At 32.6% G+C, this 19,274-nt stretch overlaps 1 protein-coding gene across 2 annotated transcripts; it reads right to left on the bottom strand.

The window, feature by feature from the left end:
- Window positions 1–11,077: 11,077 nt before the first annotated feature.
- Window positions 11,078–17,636, bottom strand: LOC100306287 (JmjC domain-containing protein). 2 transcript variants are annotated; one of them, XM_041009575.1, is made up of 11 exons: window positions 17,115–17,636; window positions 15,599–15,938; window positions 14,858–15,014; window positions 14,545–14,764; window positions 14,330–14,383; window positions 14,172–14,251; window positions 13,781–14,058; window positions 13,259–13,654; window positions 12,498–12,919; window positions 12,104–12,385; window positions 11,078–11,920 (listed from the first exon to the last, which is right to left on the bottom strand). In XM_041009575.1, the coding sequence occupies exons 1-11, from the start codon at window positions 17,115–17,117 to the stop codon at window positions 11,579–11,581; spliced, it is 2,574 nt and encodes an 857-aa protein (XP_040865509.1). In that variant the 5' UTR covers window positions 17,118–17,636; the 3' UTR covers window positions 11,078–11,578. The 2 variants fall into 2 exon arrangements, with proteins under 2 accessions (XP_040865509.1, NP_001236505.2); NM_001249576.2 differs by having other exon boundaries at window positions 11,176–11,920; window positions 12,104–12,388; window positions 17,115–17,615.
- Window positions 17,637–19,274: the final 1,638 nt, after the last annotated feature.

Raw genomic sequence — 19,274 nt, 5'->3', positions numbered from 1 at the left:
CAGTAATGCAGAAAAACAAACTAATTAAGAGATGGAATGTAGTAGTATAGAGTGTTTGGTTTGTATTAACCACATTAGTTTATCAGTAATGTCTCATTCTCTTTGCCGACTAGCCTCTTGTTATGTCTCCACATTACTTTAGCATTAATCCAAGTGTTGTCTTGACAAGGATTAGCAATTTATGTTGTTGAAGGTGTTCTAATGGGTGCCCAATATAAAGCAATGGCTACAGTGAACAATTCCTTTTCAGTAAATCCTAATCAACAGAGACGTTCAAAACTCACTCAATTCAGTGTACGTAGAAAGCAAACATACATCCCCAACGTCCATGACAGCTAGCAACTATTGTGCTCAATTAATTAGTCATATCATCACGATCACACATTGCTATTTTATTCTATATATCTATTTTTAGAGCGAAAGCCATGTCACATTCTTGCCATTGTTGAGTTCTACCATGATGTCAGTGTGCTTTGGCTTTCACTAACAAAACCAACATAATAGCATAATTTGGAGACAAGAATTGCAATGAGTAATTCAAACAGAGCCAAACAATGAACGAACAGTAACACGTTGGTTTCAAAACAGTTTTCAAAGAAATTTTCCAAACAAGTAGTATTTTGCTATTTAGTTCTCTAAAACAATTTTATTGTACAATCTTTAAAACAAGAAAACAAAAATAGAATTAGACACACTAATCTATCTATCAAATGTGCAATTGTACTAGATGAGCTCATTTAATCAAAAATTTCTTGTGAAGCAAAGCCCATGTAATAATTGAATTGAGCTCTCATATATCCCTGTTGAATAGTATTTACCAGAAGTAAAAAATCTGAGAATCCCTGCTTATGTGAGGGCAAAAACACTGAAATTTGGGGCACGTGGTTTGATTATTTGAAGGGATTCGAGTTTTCATTATTGCTCTTACCGACACGAGAGATTATATGTGTCATATTTTTATAGAAACGAGAAATGTTTTGCTCTATATATACAAAATTGGGTCGAAAAAGTCAAACACATTGCGTAGCAATATTTGAACCACACAAAAGTGAACAATATAAACAAACTCAAGTGAGGATGTCAATGTCAATCAATTAGCATTGGCATGGGCACGGTCTGTGATAATTTTACTCCAAATCCCCATGCCATACAGTGATATGCATTGTTGAATGCAGACAGAAAATAAAAAAGAAAAAATCTTTATTATTTAACCAAAAGAAAATTACAAATATCAATATTATATTTTGATGTGATTAGAAATGAGTAGATAAGGGATATAATTATATTAAATAAATTTTATATATTTTTAATATAACAATAAGTAAGGTAAAAAAACTGTGTGTGTAAATTAAGGTAAATGATTAAAGTTATTATGTTAAAAAAATATTTCTCTTACATTTTCTTCTCATGGGAGTAGGAAAAAACTATTTGAGCTTCACAATTATTTTTCTCTATAATCAAATGAAAAAAAAGAATATGTAATCATATTTTCCTCCCCACCAAACTTTTTTCTTTTATTTTCACTCGTGTGAAACAAAAAGCATGAAGGAACAAAATTAACAGTGTTAATTTGTAGGGGTCCTTTTGCAGCAGAGTATATATAATCCACCTAATTTCCCTAAAAACCAAAGCATTGATTTCTATGCATACTGCAAAGTTCTGTGCTTTAGATTGATTGAAAATTTGGAAAGTGCTTTTGAGTTAAGATTAAACGTCCTTGCTTAAAGCATGTTTGTTTTTCTTTGGTTTTCCTTTTCCCTGTCTACCACCTAATTAATGAGCATCATGAAAATTTCTTTTTGTTCTGTTAAAGCCTTAAAGGGTGAAATTATAGAAATCAAAAGGGAATATAATGATAAGAAATGATTTGTTGAAGGAAGACCCTACTTGGTTTATATCTCGATCTTTAGTCGACATGATTGTAACAGTTGTGATTCTCATTATAGGTGATAAAGGAATCTTTAAGGGAGTTAGGATATCACAGGTAGAAAAATTGTCTCTCCCATATCTCTACTTTTCCCTTTTTATATTTTCATTCCTTGCACTTAATTAGTGGGATACTTGTCACAAATTAAAACGACCATTTATTAATTACATGAATTATGAATCTCCTACTTATCAACTAATTAGTGGAGATGCATTTTGTTTTGTTTAGTGATTTGTGACTCTGAAAAGAAAAGGGTTTTACATGCAGGTAGTATATATTGTTGAGAATATATTGAAACCAACCATTCATTCACATTGCCCGTGTGATTCTTCCACGCAGCACTCAGAGAAGATTTTTTATTTTTATTTTGAGCATAGCATATGAGAATACTAATTGGGCAACACATAGGATAAAATCTGAATCATATATATCCTTTTCTTTTATATAGTAAATTGAAGGGATATAATATTGTATGGTACATCTAATTCTAATGGGTGACTTCAACAATATTCTTTCCATAGTATAATGAAATCATTTCGGGTGTGGCTTTTCAATAAAATGGAAAAATAGATTATGCCTTGGAAACATACCACAACCCATCAATTAGAATTTTCTTGGGTTGAACCCCACACATTAAAGACTTCAAAAGCAGTAAATGGTTCTTTTTTCCATTTGCGTCCTAGCTATAAGCACATAGGCATATAGGATATATCCCCGTTTCTTTCCTAATACTCCACAAGAAAAAAAAAATTAAACAAAGTAAAGTTGGAACATTTTGAATGCATGTTTTCTGACAAAGAGGAGCAATGGATGATAAGGTTCCCCACATATCTAGTTAGACTACGGACTGAAAGATAATATGCAAGAGTTTGACAAGAACCCATTAACATAAATTTTGGCTTTGTTCCCTGTCTTAATCTTACATTTTTCCTTGGTTCACTTCACTTTCTATAAATTCACACATTTATTCTCTTTAGGAAAAGGTATACATAATTGTGGGAACGAGATGATGGCCCTACAAAAGTTTCTTTAGCTATTCAATCAAACTGGAAATTGGTGGATTTGTCATGGAAGTCAAGCTACACAAGCATCAAGGTTCCCTCTTGATTGGACTAAACATTTGTTTGTTTGGATGGACAGATAACAATATATAATGTTATGGTTGGATTAATTGCAACTTGGGGAGGTTAGATATACCTAGATGTCCCAAGCATCCCACATTTAAATGGAAAACTCCTATTATGCCATGCACTGAAAATACATTACTTAAAATTAATACTAATCCTATTTTTTTATATTATCATTATTTTGTTCTATTATAAGAGAAACCAAAAAATGTAGCAAAAGGGTAGAACAAACCAATTACCGGTGGCTCTGGAGAGGTCCAAAGAAGGCTGCATGAGAAGGAAATTAAAGGAAAATGAATTAAAAGGTAGAGTACATTATAGGGTTGAGTGAAACCTTTTTCCGTATAAGGTGAGTTGTGTAAAAAGAATCGAAGAAAATGAAGCTAAAAGTGTGATTGAGATGTATCAAGCTAATACAGTTCCAGAATAAAATGATGAAATCATTCCTCGTTGTATACATTCCATTTCCATTTGTGAGAAAGAAGTCCTTAACAACAACAGTTCTTGCTGGATTGGATAACTGTAGTGATATAGAAGTATTAATCGAGTGTTTGTACTGTTGAAATGCTCATTTACCATTATAATTATTGTGGATAATGGTTTGACAACTAATGTGAAGGAAATCAAGGATTTTCTTTTTTCTTTTTGAATGAGAATTTTAAGTCCACAATATAAAATAAAAAAACAATAAGAGATGATCAGAGAAATGTGAGAGGCTAATCAGTAACAATAATCCAAATAAAGAGGTGATAAAAAGTTTATTGCAAATGTTCTTTAATTTTAAAAAAATTTAAGTAATGTTGGATTGCTTGTTTGAAAGGGACAGGAATAAAATTTAATGAAATGATAGTGCATGATTGATTATCAGAAGCAGAATTAGTTTTGAGTATTTCAATGATATCCAATAAAATGTATGACTAAAAGTCCATTACTTAGAAGCCATGATAATCATCACTTCAATTAAAACTTCATTAATAAACGAGTACTATATGATTATTGATCACTAACACGTTTTCAAAGTTTCTTCATTTTGGAATTCCTGAATTTTCAAAATTAACACGATATAAGAAACGAAGTTGTTATGCTCGAACTTTTTTCCTTGTGTTGCGTGTACGACACACTAAATCATGTTTGCAATACTCAAATTTTGAAATAAGGCAGTAGTTTTGATCATGAATCCCTTATATGAGTTCTATAAAAGATATGTTGTTGTAGCTGTACGAATCTACTGCAACTTGCAAGACAATGTCACAAAGTTATTTAAAAATTCTTAAGAGATTTTCTTATATTATAAATTATAGGAAACAACAGGATTTTGAAACATATGATTGTCACAAACAATTAATAAATAGATAATGATATGATATGTATCTTTTCTCATAGGAAGACTTTACCTTTCTCCATAGGAATTTCTCTCCTATCCACTTTGATTTTCTTGAAAGATGAGAGATTTTACTTAGGTCTTTCTTTTCAAGTTAATGGGTATTAAGTCCCTTTTCTAACCACTAGTCTCATTAAGGAGCAGTTACCTCTAGAAACTTCTCCTATTAAGCTCAATTATAATTTAGTCCTTAATCATTAATCATTTACTTATTAGTCCTTACATAAGTCACATATTTCTCACATGACACATTAATTCTAACAAATTATTCACTCATTTCAAAGATTGCACCACAGCATGGACCCCCCAAAAATATTTACACCAGATTTTATAACAAAAAATGGCATTAAAAAATTACTCCATAGTTTTCTAACAAAAATGGCATTGCTTTAATTTCCTCTTCTAAGTTTTTTCACGTTGTGGAACAGTGGAAGTATATATATAGCTACTGCATTGTGTTTGAGATATTAAGCTTTTCTAGAGACATATTTCATGTGGAAGAAGTATCTCATTGTGAGGTAAGATTAAATGATAATATTTAGATTAAAATAACAAGTTACATTTAATCCAAGAGTTATCATTTAATCCTCTCACTTCTTACCATAAGACACTCTTTATATGTTTTTTTATCTTTATATATATTAAGCATATATTATATTTAAATAAAGAAAAAAAATAATGTATATAATGCAAATGCTGGTTTGACCTTGCACTGAATCTCAAATCTTTGACATCTTCCTTCAATGATTCAATTCATCGATCCGATTTTTAAATATGCACAGGGTTACTGGCATCCATTACAATAAGATGTAATAGGCGTGTGTTAATCAGAATATTCAAAAGCAAAATAGAGGAAGGAGCATTATGAGGTGAAGATCATTTATTGGGTACTTAAAGACAACTGAAGAGAATATATTATATGGGATTAAGCTCATGTGATTCTCCATAACAATATCTTCCTGCACATTATTTATGCCTTTAGAAGAATAATATTGAACAATAAGTTGTTGATTGGAGAGATATTATACTTGATTCTCTTAAGCATGTGGATGGAAGAAAATATTTCATTAAAGATGATCAATCAGATTCTCTATTAGAAAGATTAATTATAAACAAAACCAATAGATATAAATAAAGCTAATGAATATTCTATACCAATATTATCATTGAAAAAAATGTTAAAAGGAGATCATTATCTTTATTAGCTGCGCTTACAGGTTAATACACCCCAATGGCCCAATGCACATATCAGTTTGAATACCCTGGGGATTTTCTTTTATTATGAAAAATAGTTAATGAATTGTTCTTTTATTATTAGCAACCTTCAATGGAGGTGCTTCAACCGATTTTGTTTATCAAACATCGATGCTAAATAAAAATTCTTCTTTAGAAATGTATGCTTGCCAAGCACAGGGATCTTGGTTAAGCATCGATACAGAGGCTTTGTTTATGCGTAACCATTATTAATTTTACTTAATGATAAATTGTACCGTGCCTTTATATTTTAATGGACACCGGTGCCTTTTATGAATTAACTAATCAATAATAAACATGTGTCACGTATATGTTGAAACTTTCTTTCTTTCATCACATAAACATACATCAACATTTATATAAATTTAACAAATATTAAAGTATTTTACATAACCAAATCTCTTATTTTGGGTCACATATTTTAAATTTTCTCATTTTTTTAGTCATATAGTCTTTCAAAGTTTCAACTAGCATGTGATTGTTCAAGTTTCAAAAATCTTGAGTTTAAGCCTTAAATAAATAGTTTCATTAAATAATTAGAAGAAAGACTTTGTTATCCATGATGATCATATCTAATTGAACGAAAGATACTTGTGGTCTAAGCAAAAAAAAGTTTTCTCACATCAATTTTTTACTTAGATACTTTCAAATCCTAAATTTTCTCATATATTTATTTCACTCAACGAATTGAAAATTCACATCAGTTTCTTGTTAAATTTTATGGGAAAAAAAATTAACACTCCACTAATCCAAAAATTTAAAATTTTTCACTTTTATAAAACTCACAAATAACTCAAATATGGATCATTTTTAAGCCAATGAGTGTGCTCATTTCTTGCCTAGAGTTGGGGTGGTGCAATCTCAATCTTTGTTAATTTTGGATATTTTTTCTCTTGAGTAATGATACACAAATCACCATTTATTTTAAATATTTCGCCAACACTTTTTATTTTTTTCTATCTATATCTTTCTATCACATGATAAATTTTTATCATACCTATATTTTTCTCTCTTTTCTCTTTCTCTTGGTGTATGATATCATATTGGGCATTTGTCAAACATTTTTCTTTCTCTCCCCAAGTGGAATCCCTTCTTCTTTGGGAGTCTGGATTGATCTTTCTTGTATTTTTTCCTTGAATAAAAAAAATCTATCAAGTTTCAATCACTATCAACTAGCCTCACCATGGATCATAATAATGTCTCGCAAAAAAAAAATATAAGAAATAACATCTGAGTTCACCAAACTCTATTGTTTTTACTCAAGTAAAGTTTAATAATATTATGCTGACAAAGAAAAAGAACATTATGAAATATAATGATGTGCATTTGTGAGACCCATTTATTATCATATAAGAGCCATCCAATGACTCTTCTCTTTCAAAAATGTTAGAATCATACTTTTTTTATATTCTTTTAAACATACATATCCTCTAATTGGTTAAAATTCATTAAAAATAACAATTGTGAATCTCACATTATAATTAATGATTTTTCCTAATTTTATAATTTTTAATAAATTTTAACCAATTAAAAGAATGTGTTTAAAAAAGTGTGTTCCCAACACTAGGTATCACTTCCATTGGGAGCCCACTTTTTTTACTTTGTTTTTCTTTCTCAATCACCTCTCTTTTACTTATCACTCCCTTTTTATTTTTTTTTCATGGTGCAAACACTAGATTCTTCTTAGTTTAGTAAAATTTTCTAAGTTGTGGGTTAGAGATAAGAGTTACTTAAATACTAAAATGTAAAAATGAGTGATGTGTAATCATAAAAATCATTGAAGACATATAAAATGTAAGAGAGATACGGGAGATATATTGGGATGGAGATACTTTAAGAATATCAACTTTATCAAAATATTTTTATCAATAAAAATTATGGAAAGCCAAAAAAATGTATGATATGGAAAGACACAATATATAAATATCCTATTTTTTCAATTCATATAAACTATTAAATTAAAAAATTTAAATTCAAATTTAGAGAGTAAGTTATCACAATAAAGTTGAGGTCTTTCAGAGATATTTTCCCTTTATCCTTTATGATGAATAGATGCTTCCTGGCTGGCTTCACAGTTCAATCTGATCAAAATTATTAAATGAGTGAAGAAATGCAAAAATCTATAGGATAACAAACCTAAATTGAATCGACCCCAAAAAGAGAGAAAGTAGAAGGGGGGAACAAATAACAATGTTGATGTTTGATTATTCCGTTTTGGGCCGTCATGAGTTCAAGGCTTCAACCTTTGTAGAGGAGCCCAGTTTCTCTTTATTGAAATGTAAACTAGTTCTTTGTAATGGTCCAAAAACATATGGGTGTTGCTAGGTGCACCCAGAATTATTGCTGGTGCACCCAGCACTTAAGGTGAAATGATAAAAATATTCTTGATCCGTAAGTCATTTAAGTTGATCCGTAAAAGCCTTAAGGATCAAGTTGATCCATAAGTTTTTTACGGATCAAGTTGATTCGTAGAAGCCTTACGGATCAACTTGATCCGTAAGATTTTTACGGATCAAGTTGATTCGTAAGACTTTTATGGATCAAGTTAATTTGTATTGTTCTGTAAAAGGCTTACGGATCAAGTTGATCCGTATCAATCTTACGGATCAACTTGATCCGTATGATTTACGGAATACTCTCACATACACCCATAACAAATACAAAAAAAGGATAGGAGCAGTTTTGGTATTTTTGGAGCAGTTTTGGTATTTTTTAAAAATGTTGGGTGCACCTAGTAACACCCAAAACATATTAGTACGACCTTTTTGTTGATATTAGTTCTGCAGCCAGGCTAGCTCTACATGTTAGACTTTTACTTCCTGCTCCTCCTTTTTTGTTTCATGCACATCCTAAAAGACCAGAACGGACACAAATACCCCTGCCTCTCCCAAACAAGTCCCGCCTCCACCTAATACCATCATCAACCTAAACACTACTGCCACAACAACCCAACACCATCTCCAATGATCCTTATGAAGAGAAAAAAAAAAACACAAATGAAAGCGAGTTATTAAACTTGACCCTATTTTGGAAAGGTTTTTCTGGAATATACTATTTGTTTTTACACTTTCTGAAAAGGTCTTTTCAGAATTATATATTTTTACTTTCAGAAAGGTGTTCCGGAAGTATAAAATCATACTTTTGGAAAGCTCTTTCCGAAATTCATTATTTTTTTTTTTACAATTCTAAAGGAAAATGTACTTCCGGCTCAAGTCAAAGACCGCAATTTAAAAAATCAGAGGATGCATATGATGTATTCTGAGAGCAACTCTAATGCAAATAGAGAAATAAAAGTAAATATTAAAAAAATGTCCAGTTTAATTTTTTTTTCTTTTTAAGTAAAACAAACTCACCCTAACAATTGCGAGAATCGCTACATAGAACCATCCCATATTGAAACCAGGTAGAAATAAAGTCTTCTTCACTTCCTAATCCGCGAGCGACTAATGTAAATGTTGGGGGAAAAACGAAAATGAGTAATATTAGGTATTTTAAATTTTGAGTTAATATAATTTTGTTAATAATTATGAAAATATTATATTAATTTTATTTAATACTGCCTTTCATAATTTTGTTACAGAAATGTTAAAAACATTGTTTTGTTTATTTCACTATCTTTAAATAAATTTTGAAAGAGAGAAATAACATAAAAAATGAAGCACACTTTTGCAAATCTCGACATCACAGTTATAATTGAGGAAAACAATAGAAAATCACTTTTTTTAATCAAATAAGTCACAATGATTTCATCATATTTGTTCAACTCACTTCATAAATGAAAAAATATATTGTTTTTAGTTCACAAAAGTTCAACTCTGGTGGCATATTTACAAAGATTCATATGCTCAGATTAATATTTGTAGGAAAAGAGTCAAAGTGTGTCCCAATTAGAGAGAGTATACTAATATTTATGGCCTTTAATCATGGCCTATTTATGTTATTTTTTATAAGTTATCATTGTGTTTCTTGCATGATGAGACGTGAGAAATATCTCTAGAGTTAATCCTCATAAAAATTTGTGTCTTTAACAAACACTTGGGTATGATACAGTATTTTATAACTATATTGAAGATTGAGCTCTATTACAAAATTCTCTCAACATAACCTCAGAATCAAATATTGATATTGACTTGTTAGGTCAACACATTGGCTTAATATATGATAATGGGGTCAATTTTTTTAAAGAGGGATCCAAAACAGTATTTCCATTCGGATATAAGGCATTTTCTAAATTACTAAAATTAATCTATAGTTATCACTAAAAGAGTTATCTAATATCAGGAAGAAAAAAAGGTGTTAAATATTTTTTCTCTTCTCTACAAAACCTTTATAGGAAAAGCAAATAGCATAGGCACCCTCCTGGAGTCATACTACGGGGAACAGAGATGACAGTAAGTCCATTTCAAGTAGAAGCTGATTTGTTATTGCTAAGTTGAGACCTCCAACCAAACTCCATAATTTTGCTTTGTAAAACAAAAATGTATAAACATTGTCTATACTATTAGTAGCCTATCCACTGCGCTGAACCCTTTTTAATTCTTATCAGTGGGCTAGAGATCCAGTCCTCTGCCGTTGCAAAACCTTTCCTCACCAGCTGAAAAGAAAAACAATTCAATTTCTAGGGTTGATTTTAATGCAAGCTATCTCCTTTTCCCTAAACAGATCAAAACAATCCCAATACTAAGCTTTACTTCAACATCATTATACCATGATTATACTAGTAATGTTTATACATCATTATACCAATACTAGCAGTGGCGGGGGATCCAGTCATTGGAATGTGAGAACAATTGTCTCGACAAGATTTTTTATTTTATTTGTATCTATGTGTAATAATTTTATTTTGTTCCCACCAAAAAATAGATATTGCTACTATAGATATTTTTTAAAAAATATATATTAAAAATATAAGAAATAAAAAAGAAAAAATAAATTGATATTAATTTTATTATTTTATCCTTTTAATTTTTAGATTTAATTACTATTTTAGTTATCTAATTTACTTTTTTAGGTTTAATTTTATCATATTATTTTCAAAAGATTTACTTTGATCTCTTTAATTTTAAAAAGTGTTATTTTTTAAAGAGTTCAATTAGATCCCATTTTTCTATGGTTATCTCCAAATAGCTGTACTTCAACAATCCCAATACTACCTAAATTATACATTATTTTATTTAGAAAAATATTACGTAAAAGTAGAGTGAATAAAATATCTAAAGTCTGATGATTCATTAAAAGTGAGAAAGAATAGTAAAATTCATTAAATGTTTTCTTTCTTTTGGTCCATGAAATAGATGATCATCAAATTACAATTTCACAGTTACAAACGAGCAACTGCCCTTGACACCAAATGTTATCAGCACAACAAATAATGGATGAGCTAAGACATTGAGTGAAAATGAGAAATTTCATTGAACTTTATTCAAGTAGTTCTAGGTACAAAGGACCTATTGCTACAAAAAGAATGGATTAACATCAGAAGGGGGAAGCAGCTGTGATAGAATTTAATGAGAAAACAATGGAGAGACCCACGTTCCTAAGAAGACCTAAACGACTTGTGAAAAGAAGAAAACAAATTTACATGGAAATAAATGTCGCTAAACCGATTTCTAAGTCCTAACTTTGCAAGTCAGGTTCACCAACCAAAGTTGGAAAAACACCTCGGCCCGAGAACCCAGAGGATCACCACTCGTGCAGATTCCTCAAATGTTAAGGCCTGCACAAAGAATGTAAATTCATACCCTAATACGTTAATATCTTGCCGCTGCTTCCTCCCTCAATCAATCATTTGGATTTACTGTATTGTTAGAAAGCCAATAAGCTAAAATGAAGTTAGCAAAGTCAGACTCTTGATGGCGTTCCACAGTCATTTCGAGCCAACTTGAAACATCAATTCGATCTGCTGCTCTCTAAGCCTAAAAATGAAGGGCCTCGGACTTTAAGGTGCTTTGGCTCAAGCTCCATGGAAGGTGGTTCCCTAAATGTCTGCTGCAACCTATCTCTCCGGTTGTGATCTCGTTGCATGCTTATTTCCTCGTTGCCTAACTTCTTACATCTTATAGAAATGGGAATACCATTACCCGTTGCAAATCTGTCCCTAGACGAAATTTCAGCATGACCTTTATGGTTAACAGGGTGACCGTATTTGTAACTTGATTCATTGCTTCTACTGAAATCCATTGGTTGCCCGCTCTTTCCTTCAGGAAGGATTTTCTTCAGTCGTTTAAGTCCCTGCTAATATAGATTACAATAGCATCATGGTCCATGCATTTAAAGAGCAAAATTTGATAATCAATTTAGGATTTAGGAAAGAGTAAATATTGGGAACTTAAGTTGAAACACTGAGAGATAGATTAGCCATTATATATACATGATGGACCGATGAAACCAACTAAACTAAATATTTGACAATACCTGCTGCGCAGTATGTTTTGAAGACATAGCATCATTCATATTTCTCCTCTCTGCTTTCAGAGAAGAAGGGCGTTTTACCCTAAATATCTCTGAATCAGAATCATCACTCTCGTTTACAACGGGTTTTTTATCAAATCTCTGAAGATCACCCCGTGGTTTAACCGACCTTTCATGATACACAGCAGGAGATAATGAAGATTCACAAGCACTGTTGGATATTCTTTCAGCAAACTCTTCAAAATCAATAATACTTGTTGCATTGATGTTAATATGCTCCTCAGCCTGCTAGAAGAATAAACAGACAACTTTAGTTCCAGAATCAATAATAGTTGTTCAAATCTCAATGTAATAATATAAAATGACGATATTCAAAAACTATATTCAAAGAACTCACATTTTTGGGAGCGGAAAAGCTCTCAAGAGATTCTGAAAGAGAACAAAGAGTGGATGTGGCAGAAGAAAAGGAAACCTCAGACACCACTGGTTTTTGATTTTCAGAGCAATGTACAAAGACAGATTGATATTGTGAACTGTATTCTTGATTATTTGTTGAGTGCTCTGGAGTTGCATAAAATTCAGCAACAGAATCAAGTTTTAGCTCACAATAAGGCGTGTATCCATTTGCCTCGGCTCCCTGAAACATATTTGACAAAGGATATGCATACATGTTCTGGTCACTTTTAGTTTGCTTCCTTATCTCATCCAATATCCCATCTTCCTGCTCAAACATCTTGGCTGCAGCTTCCATATCCATAATATCCTCCCTCAAATAAAGTGTGTGTTTGCTCCCACAGTTGAAGTCAAGAGAATCAGCATCTGAGTTATCAAAATTTAAAACATTAAAAATGAGAATATTGTATCACCAAACATGCATGCAAGAGAATCAAGTAAAGAAACCATTATGTCCATAAATTTGTTTTCTAATCCAGAATCAAGATGATATTTTCCCCATTATAATGCCATAGGATATTGAAGAAGCAACTCCATTGATGTGATTACCAAGCAAGGTAAATAATATAAAGCTCGCAAGTCAAACAACTGGGCATTTAAGGAAAGCATGGGATGAAACAAACATGAGACAACCAAATATAATATAGAGCTCGTAAGTCATAATGATTAATGGCATATTAGTAAATAGAAATGAGCATAGCTTACCATGACGTAGGCATACATGATGCTTGTGACAGTTGCAGCCAACATAAGCTATGTAACAGTCACGTTTGCAGAGGCTACAGAGAATCGTGCCATGGGAATGAAAAGAAACACTTATACCCGCCCTTGATTTCGTAAGGAACCATCGAGCACGATGTTGGAAACGCATCAAGTTAACAAATGAAATCTTAATACTATTATGAGAAAACAAGTCTGGAGAAGGAAAGTCAGAATCTTCAAGTTCCAAGCATGTACGAAGAAGCATTGCTTCTTTGCATAGAAGTTCTTCATGGGGCAGTAAAGGTACCCTGTTAAGAAGTGCATATCTTCTGCTAGCAACAGCTCCTAAAGGAAACCAATCACCAATTGCAAAATTCACTGCTTCTCCACAATTGAAACCTAGAAAATTTTAACCAAGATATGAAGATTAGTTTTTTATTTTATTTTGCATGTAGTGACTGGGTTGGGGAGCAGGAAGTGAGATATCATTCCTAGAACTAAATTATTGAAATGAGAAAATCTAACCATGACTGAAGCCAGCGTGATATGCCCTAGGGAACGTTATTATAAACTCCCCTGGCTTTTGAACAGCCTTGTACACAGGGACTTCATGCTCCAACAAAATATTTGGTGGAAATAGTGTTGTTTTCCCCAGGAGAACATCAAAGGCTCCATCTTCCCCATCACTTGACAAAATATCATTAGTGTACACATGTTCTCTCACCACCCTTTCAAAATCCAAAGCTGCATGACCTGGAATACCGTACCATGTTTTTGATGCCCCACAGTGATGATAGTTAATGCTGTCATAACAACTTAATATATTAATATCATTAAATGAAAAACTAAAGAAGGAAGTCTTCAATTGCGATAATGTTATTATAAATTTTGTTCCAAAATAAGCAGTAGCATTTACCTGTACAAATAATGATCCTCCACATGCCAAGCAAAGATACTAAACAGCATTCCAATGTATAGCATGGGTTCCGTTACTCCCTGAAATAAAACCCAGTATAAGTCATGTAAAAAGCATAGTACAAAAATGACATTGACCAACATAAGAAATAGTCATACCGGAATTGATGTTTCCAACAGCCGCAAAATCGATTTGGGCAACCTTGAAAGTTTCTGAGATCATAGAGAAGGAAGTGTTGAATAAACTATAATACCAAAGGAAAAGCAAAGGCATATCTTTGTCACAAATATTCTCCTCTTCTATAAAAAAAGAAAAGAATATGTAAACAAAGTATCGGTCAAAACAAAAAGACAGACACTAATAAAATTAACACCTTCAAGTTCCATTTGCTGTTCCCAAGCTGGTCAGTGGGAGAAGATGAAAAGGCACTGCCATCAACATCACATGCATATTCAACAGTTTCCATTTTCCCACAACCAATTTCATGCCAAAACTCTTTTTCCAAATATGTGGCAGGAAGACATCCAGCACTGCAATATCTTCGTGCAAATACCTTGTTTGCCATTTTCTCAAAATCGCGAAATGTATAATTTCTGATTAAGTTACAATTGAATTAATCAGATAAGGCAAGGATATGATTAAAAGTACATGCTACAAATATCAACATACACAACAGGGAAACTGACCTTCCACTCATAAAAAATGTGACTTTGTCTTCAGTATCCCACTCAGCAAGGCGAAGGGGCTGCACTCTAGTTGTAAACTTGAATCCTGCTTTCTCCTTCATTAAAACAACCCCAGCAGGTACTGAAGCACTCAAAGGGGAAATAATCTTGCATATACCTGGAATTTATCACAGATTCAAATGGAAAACAATTAGGTCACTATTCTATCACTCAACTGGTTTCATCTATCCCTTCCCCAAAAAAGAAAGAAATCTACATCTATACAACATACAAGGAGGCTATTTTCATTACATTATGCAGAATCTACAACTTTTACTTTCAAGTTCCAAATAATCAATGATAATCCTCTCATTAATAAACCAAAAGTACATCCTCATAGACTATAATTTAATCAAGAAAATCTTTAAAAAGGACAGTTTTAACTACTAAATTATATTAAACTAATACAAAAACAATGACCGTCTATAAATCAATATTTAAGCCTACAACTTTTTTAACATATGGTATGGTGGTTTGCAGAATACTATATCCTCATCATTGATGATTTTCTGTTACAACACAAATCCACACCCTCTCAACTCACTCAAGCTGGATTTGAGAAGTGACACAAGCACCAGAAAGCCTGGTTGTCTTGTAAGTGTGTCAATGCCACGGTTTACTATTACGATATTATCAGTGCAAAATATTAAAGTGAATACACAGTAGAAGAAAAAAGATATTCAACAGACCAAAACTCCATACCATATTTAGAAGCTTCTGGAGCAATCTTTTGCAAATAAATTAAAGGATCCTCAAATTCCTCCTTTGTTGGAGAATACACAGGACATTCTAGAATTTTATCAGTCCAATCCAGGTCATTTGTATCAAACTTATCCACCTTGCGCTTGGAAAAGACATTAGCATTACCATGAAATCTTGGGCCACATGATGCTGAAGCTCTTAAAGCATTTCCACTTCTGCTCATCATGTTAGCAACACTTGTCTGGGTGGCAGTGACAAATTTTGCACGCTGAAGCCTTTTACGCTTCAAAAATTCTAACCCATTTCTAGCTTCCTTTGATAAAGTCACTCTTCTTTCCACCTATAGATATTTCAAACATTTCACACTAAGGTTAGCAGGTATTTAAATGTAAGGACTAAGGATAAAATAAAATGCATTAAGTCACAGTAATGTGAAAATAGATGGATAATAATCAATAATGAACAGACTGAAACTGAAACATTTGTTATGTTAGCATAACTGGAACTTTGAACTAAGGTGCAAAAGGTCATGTCATCCAAAGCATTGCATGGTAATTCTTCAAATGAAACAAAGGGGTTTCAATCCAGCTTGAAAGAATGTAGTTCAAAGGGGTGAAAGGAATAAAGTTAAAACTCAAGCAAACTAAGCAATCCAGGGCCAAAATAAATTCGAACTTCTTTGGTATAGTACCATTGAGGAGTCAATAACTAGATGAATGGGTCGTTCGTTCTGAGGGAACCAAAGTCGGGAACATTTTATGAACAAAGACATACTGAGTCAAACGTAAACCACCTCATTCTGAAAAGTAACAGCTAAGAAGGGCAACAAAAGAGCACAAAAAACTTATCCGAATTTAGAACCAAGCAAAGCAAAAGAGTCAACAAAAACAATCTTATAGAAATATTCAACAAATGCATGCGCTGAATTTTGAATAGTTTACTCCTCTCAACATCACTATTTCCACCTTAAGCATAAACCAATCAAACAAAAGGCAGTTTTAATCACATAAAATTCAACACACAAAAGGAAAGAAAAATATAGGCCTAGAAAATTATTAATCGTCGGTTAAACTAAATCTTCTAAAATACTATTCCAGGGACAGGAGAAAAAAGAAAAAGAGAAGAACCGTGTTCCTCTTTTTTCTATTCCTTTAATAATCTTCAGAGAAGAACTATGGTTTACATATCAGAGAAAAAAAACAACCACTCTCACAAAATGCACCTTAAGCATCCCTCAAGAGCATCTATTGTATATCACACTCCGAATCCTGAACATGAAATACAAAAAAAGAGAGGAAAAAATATACTATGAGGCGTGATTAGAAAAAATCATCATTCGGGCTAAAAAAAACAAGAGAAATTGCATCAAAATCGTTAAAAATTACAACAATGTCCGAGATCTGAAGGATGAGAAGACGAAGGTACATTTTCTAGAGAGTTTCATGCATTAACGAATCAAATACCAAATAAAAAGGTGATACAAATAATTTCTCTGAACAAAGCACGGTTGACCTACCATTTCATTACGAAGTCGCTCCCTGTAGGAATCGCCAAAAAAAGGTGATACAAGGAATCGCCAAAAAAAAAAAAGCAATCACAATACCAAATCGAAATCCAAACCCTAAATCACGATCCTGAATGTTTCAGATTAAGAGCGAGCCTCGAAGGACAACCAGGCTCGCCACATTCTCTAGGAACGCTGAATACAACGCTGAAACCGAACCACAGAGAGATCCAACGCCTCGCAGAAGCTACCACGGCAAATAGCGAGAGAATGCAAACGCGCGAATAAGAAGACCGAAATCAGCTTCCTCTGGAGACGTGAAAAAAACGCCGAAAACGAAAGCGGTTTTCCGGCGAACGGAAGAGGTTTTCCGGTGGGGCCAGAAAACGGAGAGAAATAGTGGATGAGGAAAGAGAGGAAGCGAATGCTTAGAAAACCGAAAAAGGGTAAGGAAGGGATAATTTATAGTTTTATACTCTAAAATAATTATCACTTTATTAGTTCCGAAAACCGAATAAAAAAAGGGGTCTAATTATTCATTTCGATTTAAAACTAATGAAATAATTAAATTAAAGAAACTTTGAGAAGTGGTGGTGGTTGTTATTAGGTGGTTCAACGAAAACAAAACGTGCCGTCCATATTCGAAGACGCGTTTGGCGTGTAAACGCGATTGAACGTTTCTTCCGTTCCGTGTATTGACGGAATCACCGTTACTGTTAAGTGGGATTTTATTTATTGGCGGGTACAGAATTGAAGAGCCGGTGATTAGCACCTTGTCTCAAAGGGGTAATTTAGTGAATTCACGAGGACGGTATTATCGATGGGTTCCTCCTGCAGCGGTCAGAGAAAAAGAAAAAAAGAAAGAGGCTGGAAGAAGGAATGATCACGTGCGATAAGACTGGACTCAATTATGTACACAAGTTTGACATCGAACCGTTGATTTTCTTCGTCGTTTACTTGGAACCGTCCAAAGTACGTGAAAACCATCGAATCAGAAAGCTCCAGGGGCATGTGTACTTTTTCAGTTCAACTGCCGACTTGTACAGGATAACTCTCACCTACCTTCCAGTTAGTTAAGCCTTGGCAGGCGAAATGACGGGTTTGTCCTCCTTCGGTTAGGTCCCGTTAACGCGACGACGGGGGTTTTGCGAAATGACTTTCGTAATGTGAGTGAACTACCGCAATGCGTGACCTGGCGGGACAGGGTGTGACGGACACGTGGCGCTTTGTTGTGAGCAGGAGGTACACGCGGCATGCGGATAAGGGTGTGGTTTCGTGGATTTTCTGTGTCACTGGGGGTGGTGGCCAGAACGGATATAGCTGGCGGTTACAACAAGGTAGCCCCACCCTAGAGCGAAGCAGACGATAAGGCCACCCACTCACGAGAAGTTCCCTGTGCGATGTGTGTAAATGCAAATTGGCTGTTTCATTTGGAATTTTCTTATTTATTTCTATAAATTAAAGAACGGAATTTGGTATGGACAAAGAGCATTCTTGGGCAATTGTGCTAATAGTTAAAGAAATAAAATAAAAAAAGTAAATATATGAGAAAAATATTTTTATAATAAAATGTAGAAAATATATTTACTGTATTTGTTAAACATAGAAGTTTGTTAACTTATTCATATCTACCAAAAAAACAATATTAATTTAGTTAAACATATTAAATTTCATTATAATTTGTTATTTTTAAAATCATGACTTAATTATATGATTTACCAACCAATTATCACTGGTGTGTAAATTTTATAATCTAAGTTTTTTCACGATTTTACCGTCATATTTTTATTTTCTTACATTTTAAGGATTCATTAAATGCACTGACATGTTCCTATAAAAGTTTTATAAAACTATGTTTTGTTATTACTTTTGTAAAATAATATATATTTTTATTAACATGAGATATAAAATGAGTAGAAAAAATACAATTTAATAGATAAAAATTTAATATAATGATAGCTGACATATAATATATGATGAAATAAGTCTAAAATTATTAAAACTAATTGTCTCATTTTTTTACTTAAATATTTTTTGTCTAATTAATGATGAAAAATTATAAAGTAATGCACATAGATATAAATTATAACATGTGAATATATTGATGATGTTTCACAAGTTATTAGATACTAACCATGAATCACATTTATTTTGATGAGAATTGTTTGATGC

Source organism: Glycine max, chromosome 1 (assembly GCF_000004515.6).
Source record: "Glycine max cultivar Williams 82 chromosome 1, Glycine_max_v4.0, whole genome shotgun sequence".
Taxonomy (NCBI): Eukaryota; Viridiplantae; Streptophyta; class Magnoliopsida; order Fabales; family Fabaceae; genus Glycine; species Glycine max.
Note: the sequence above shows the minus strand (reverse complement) of the source record. Positions and strands in the feature narration are given on the sequence as shown.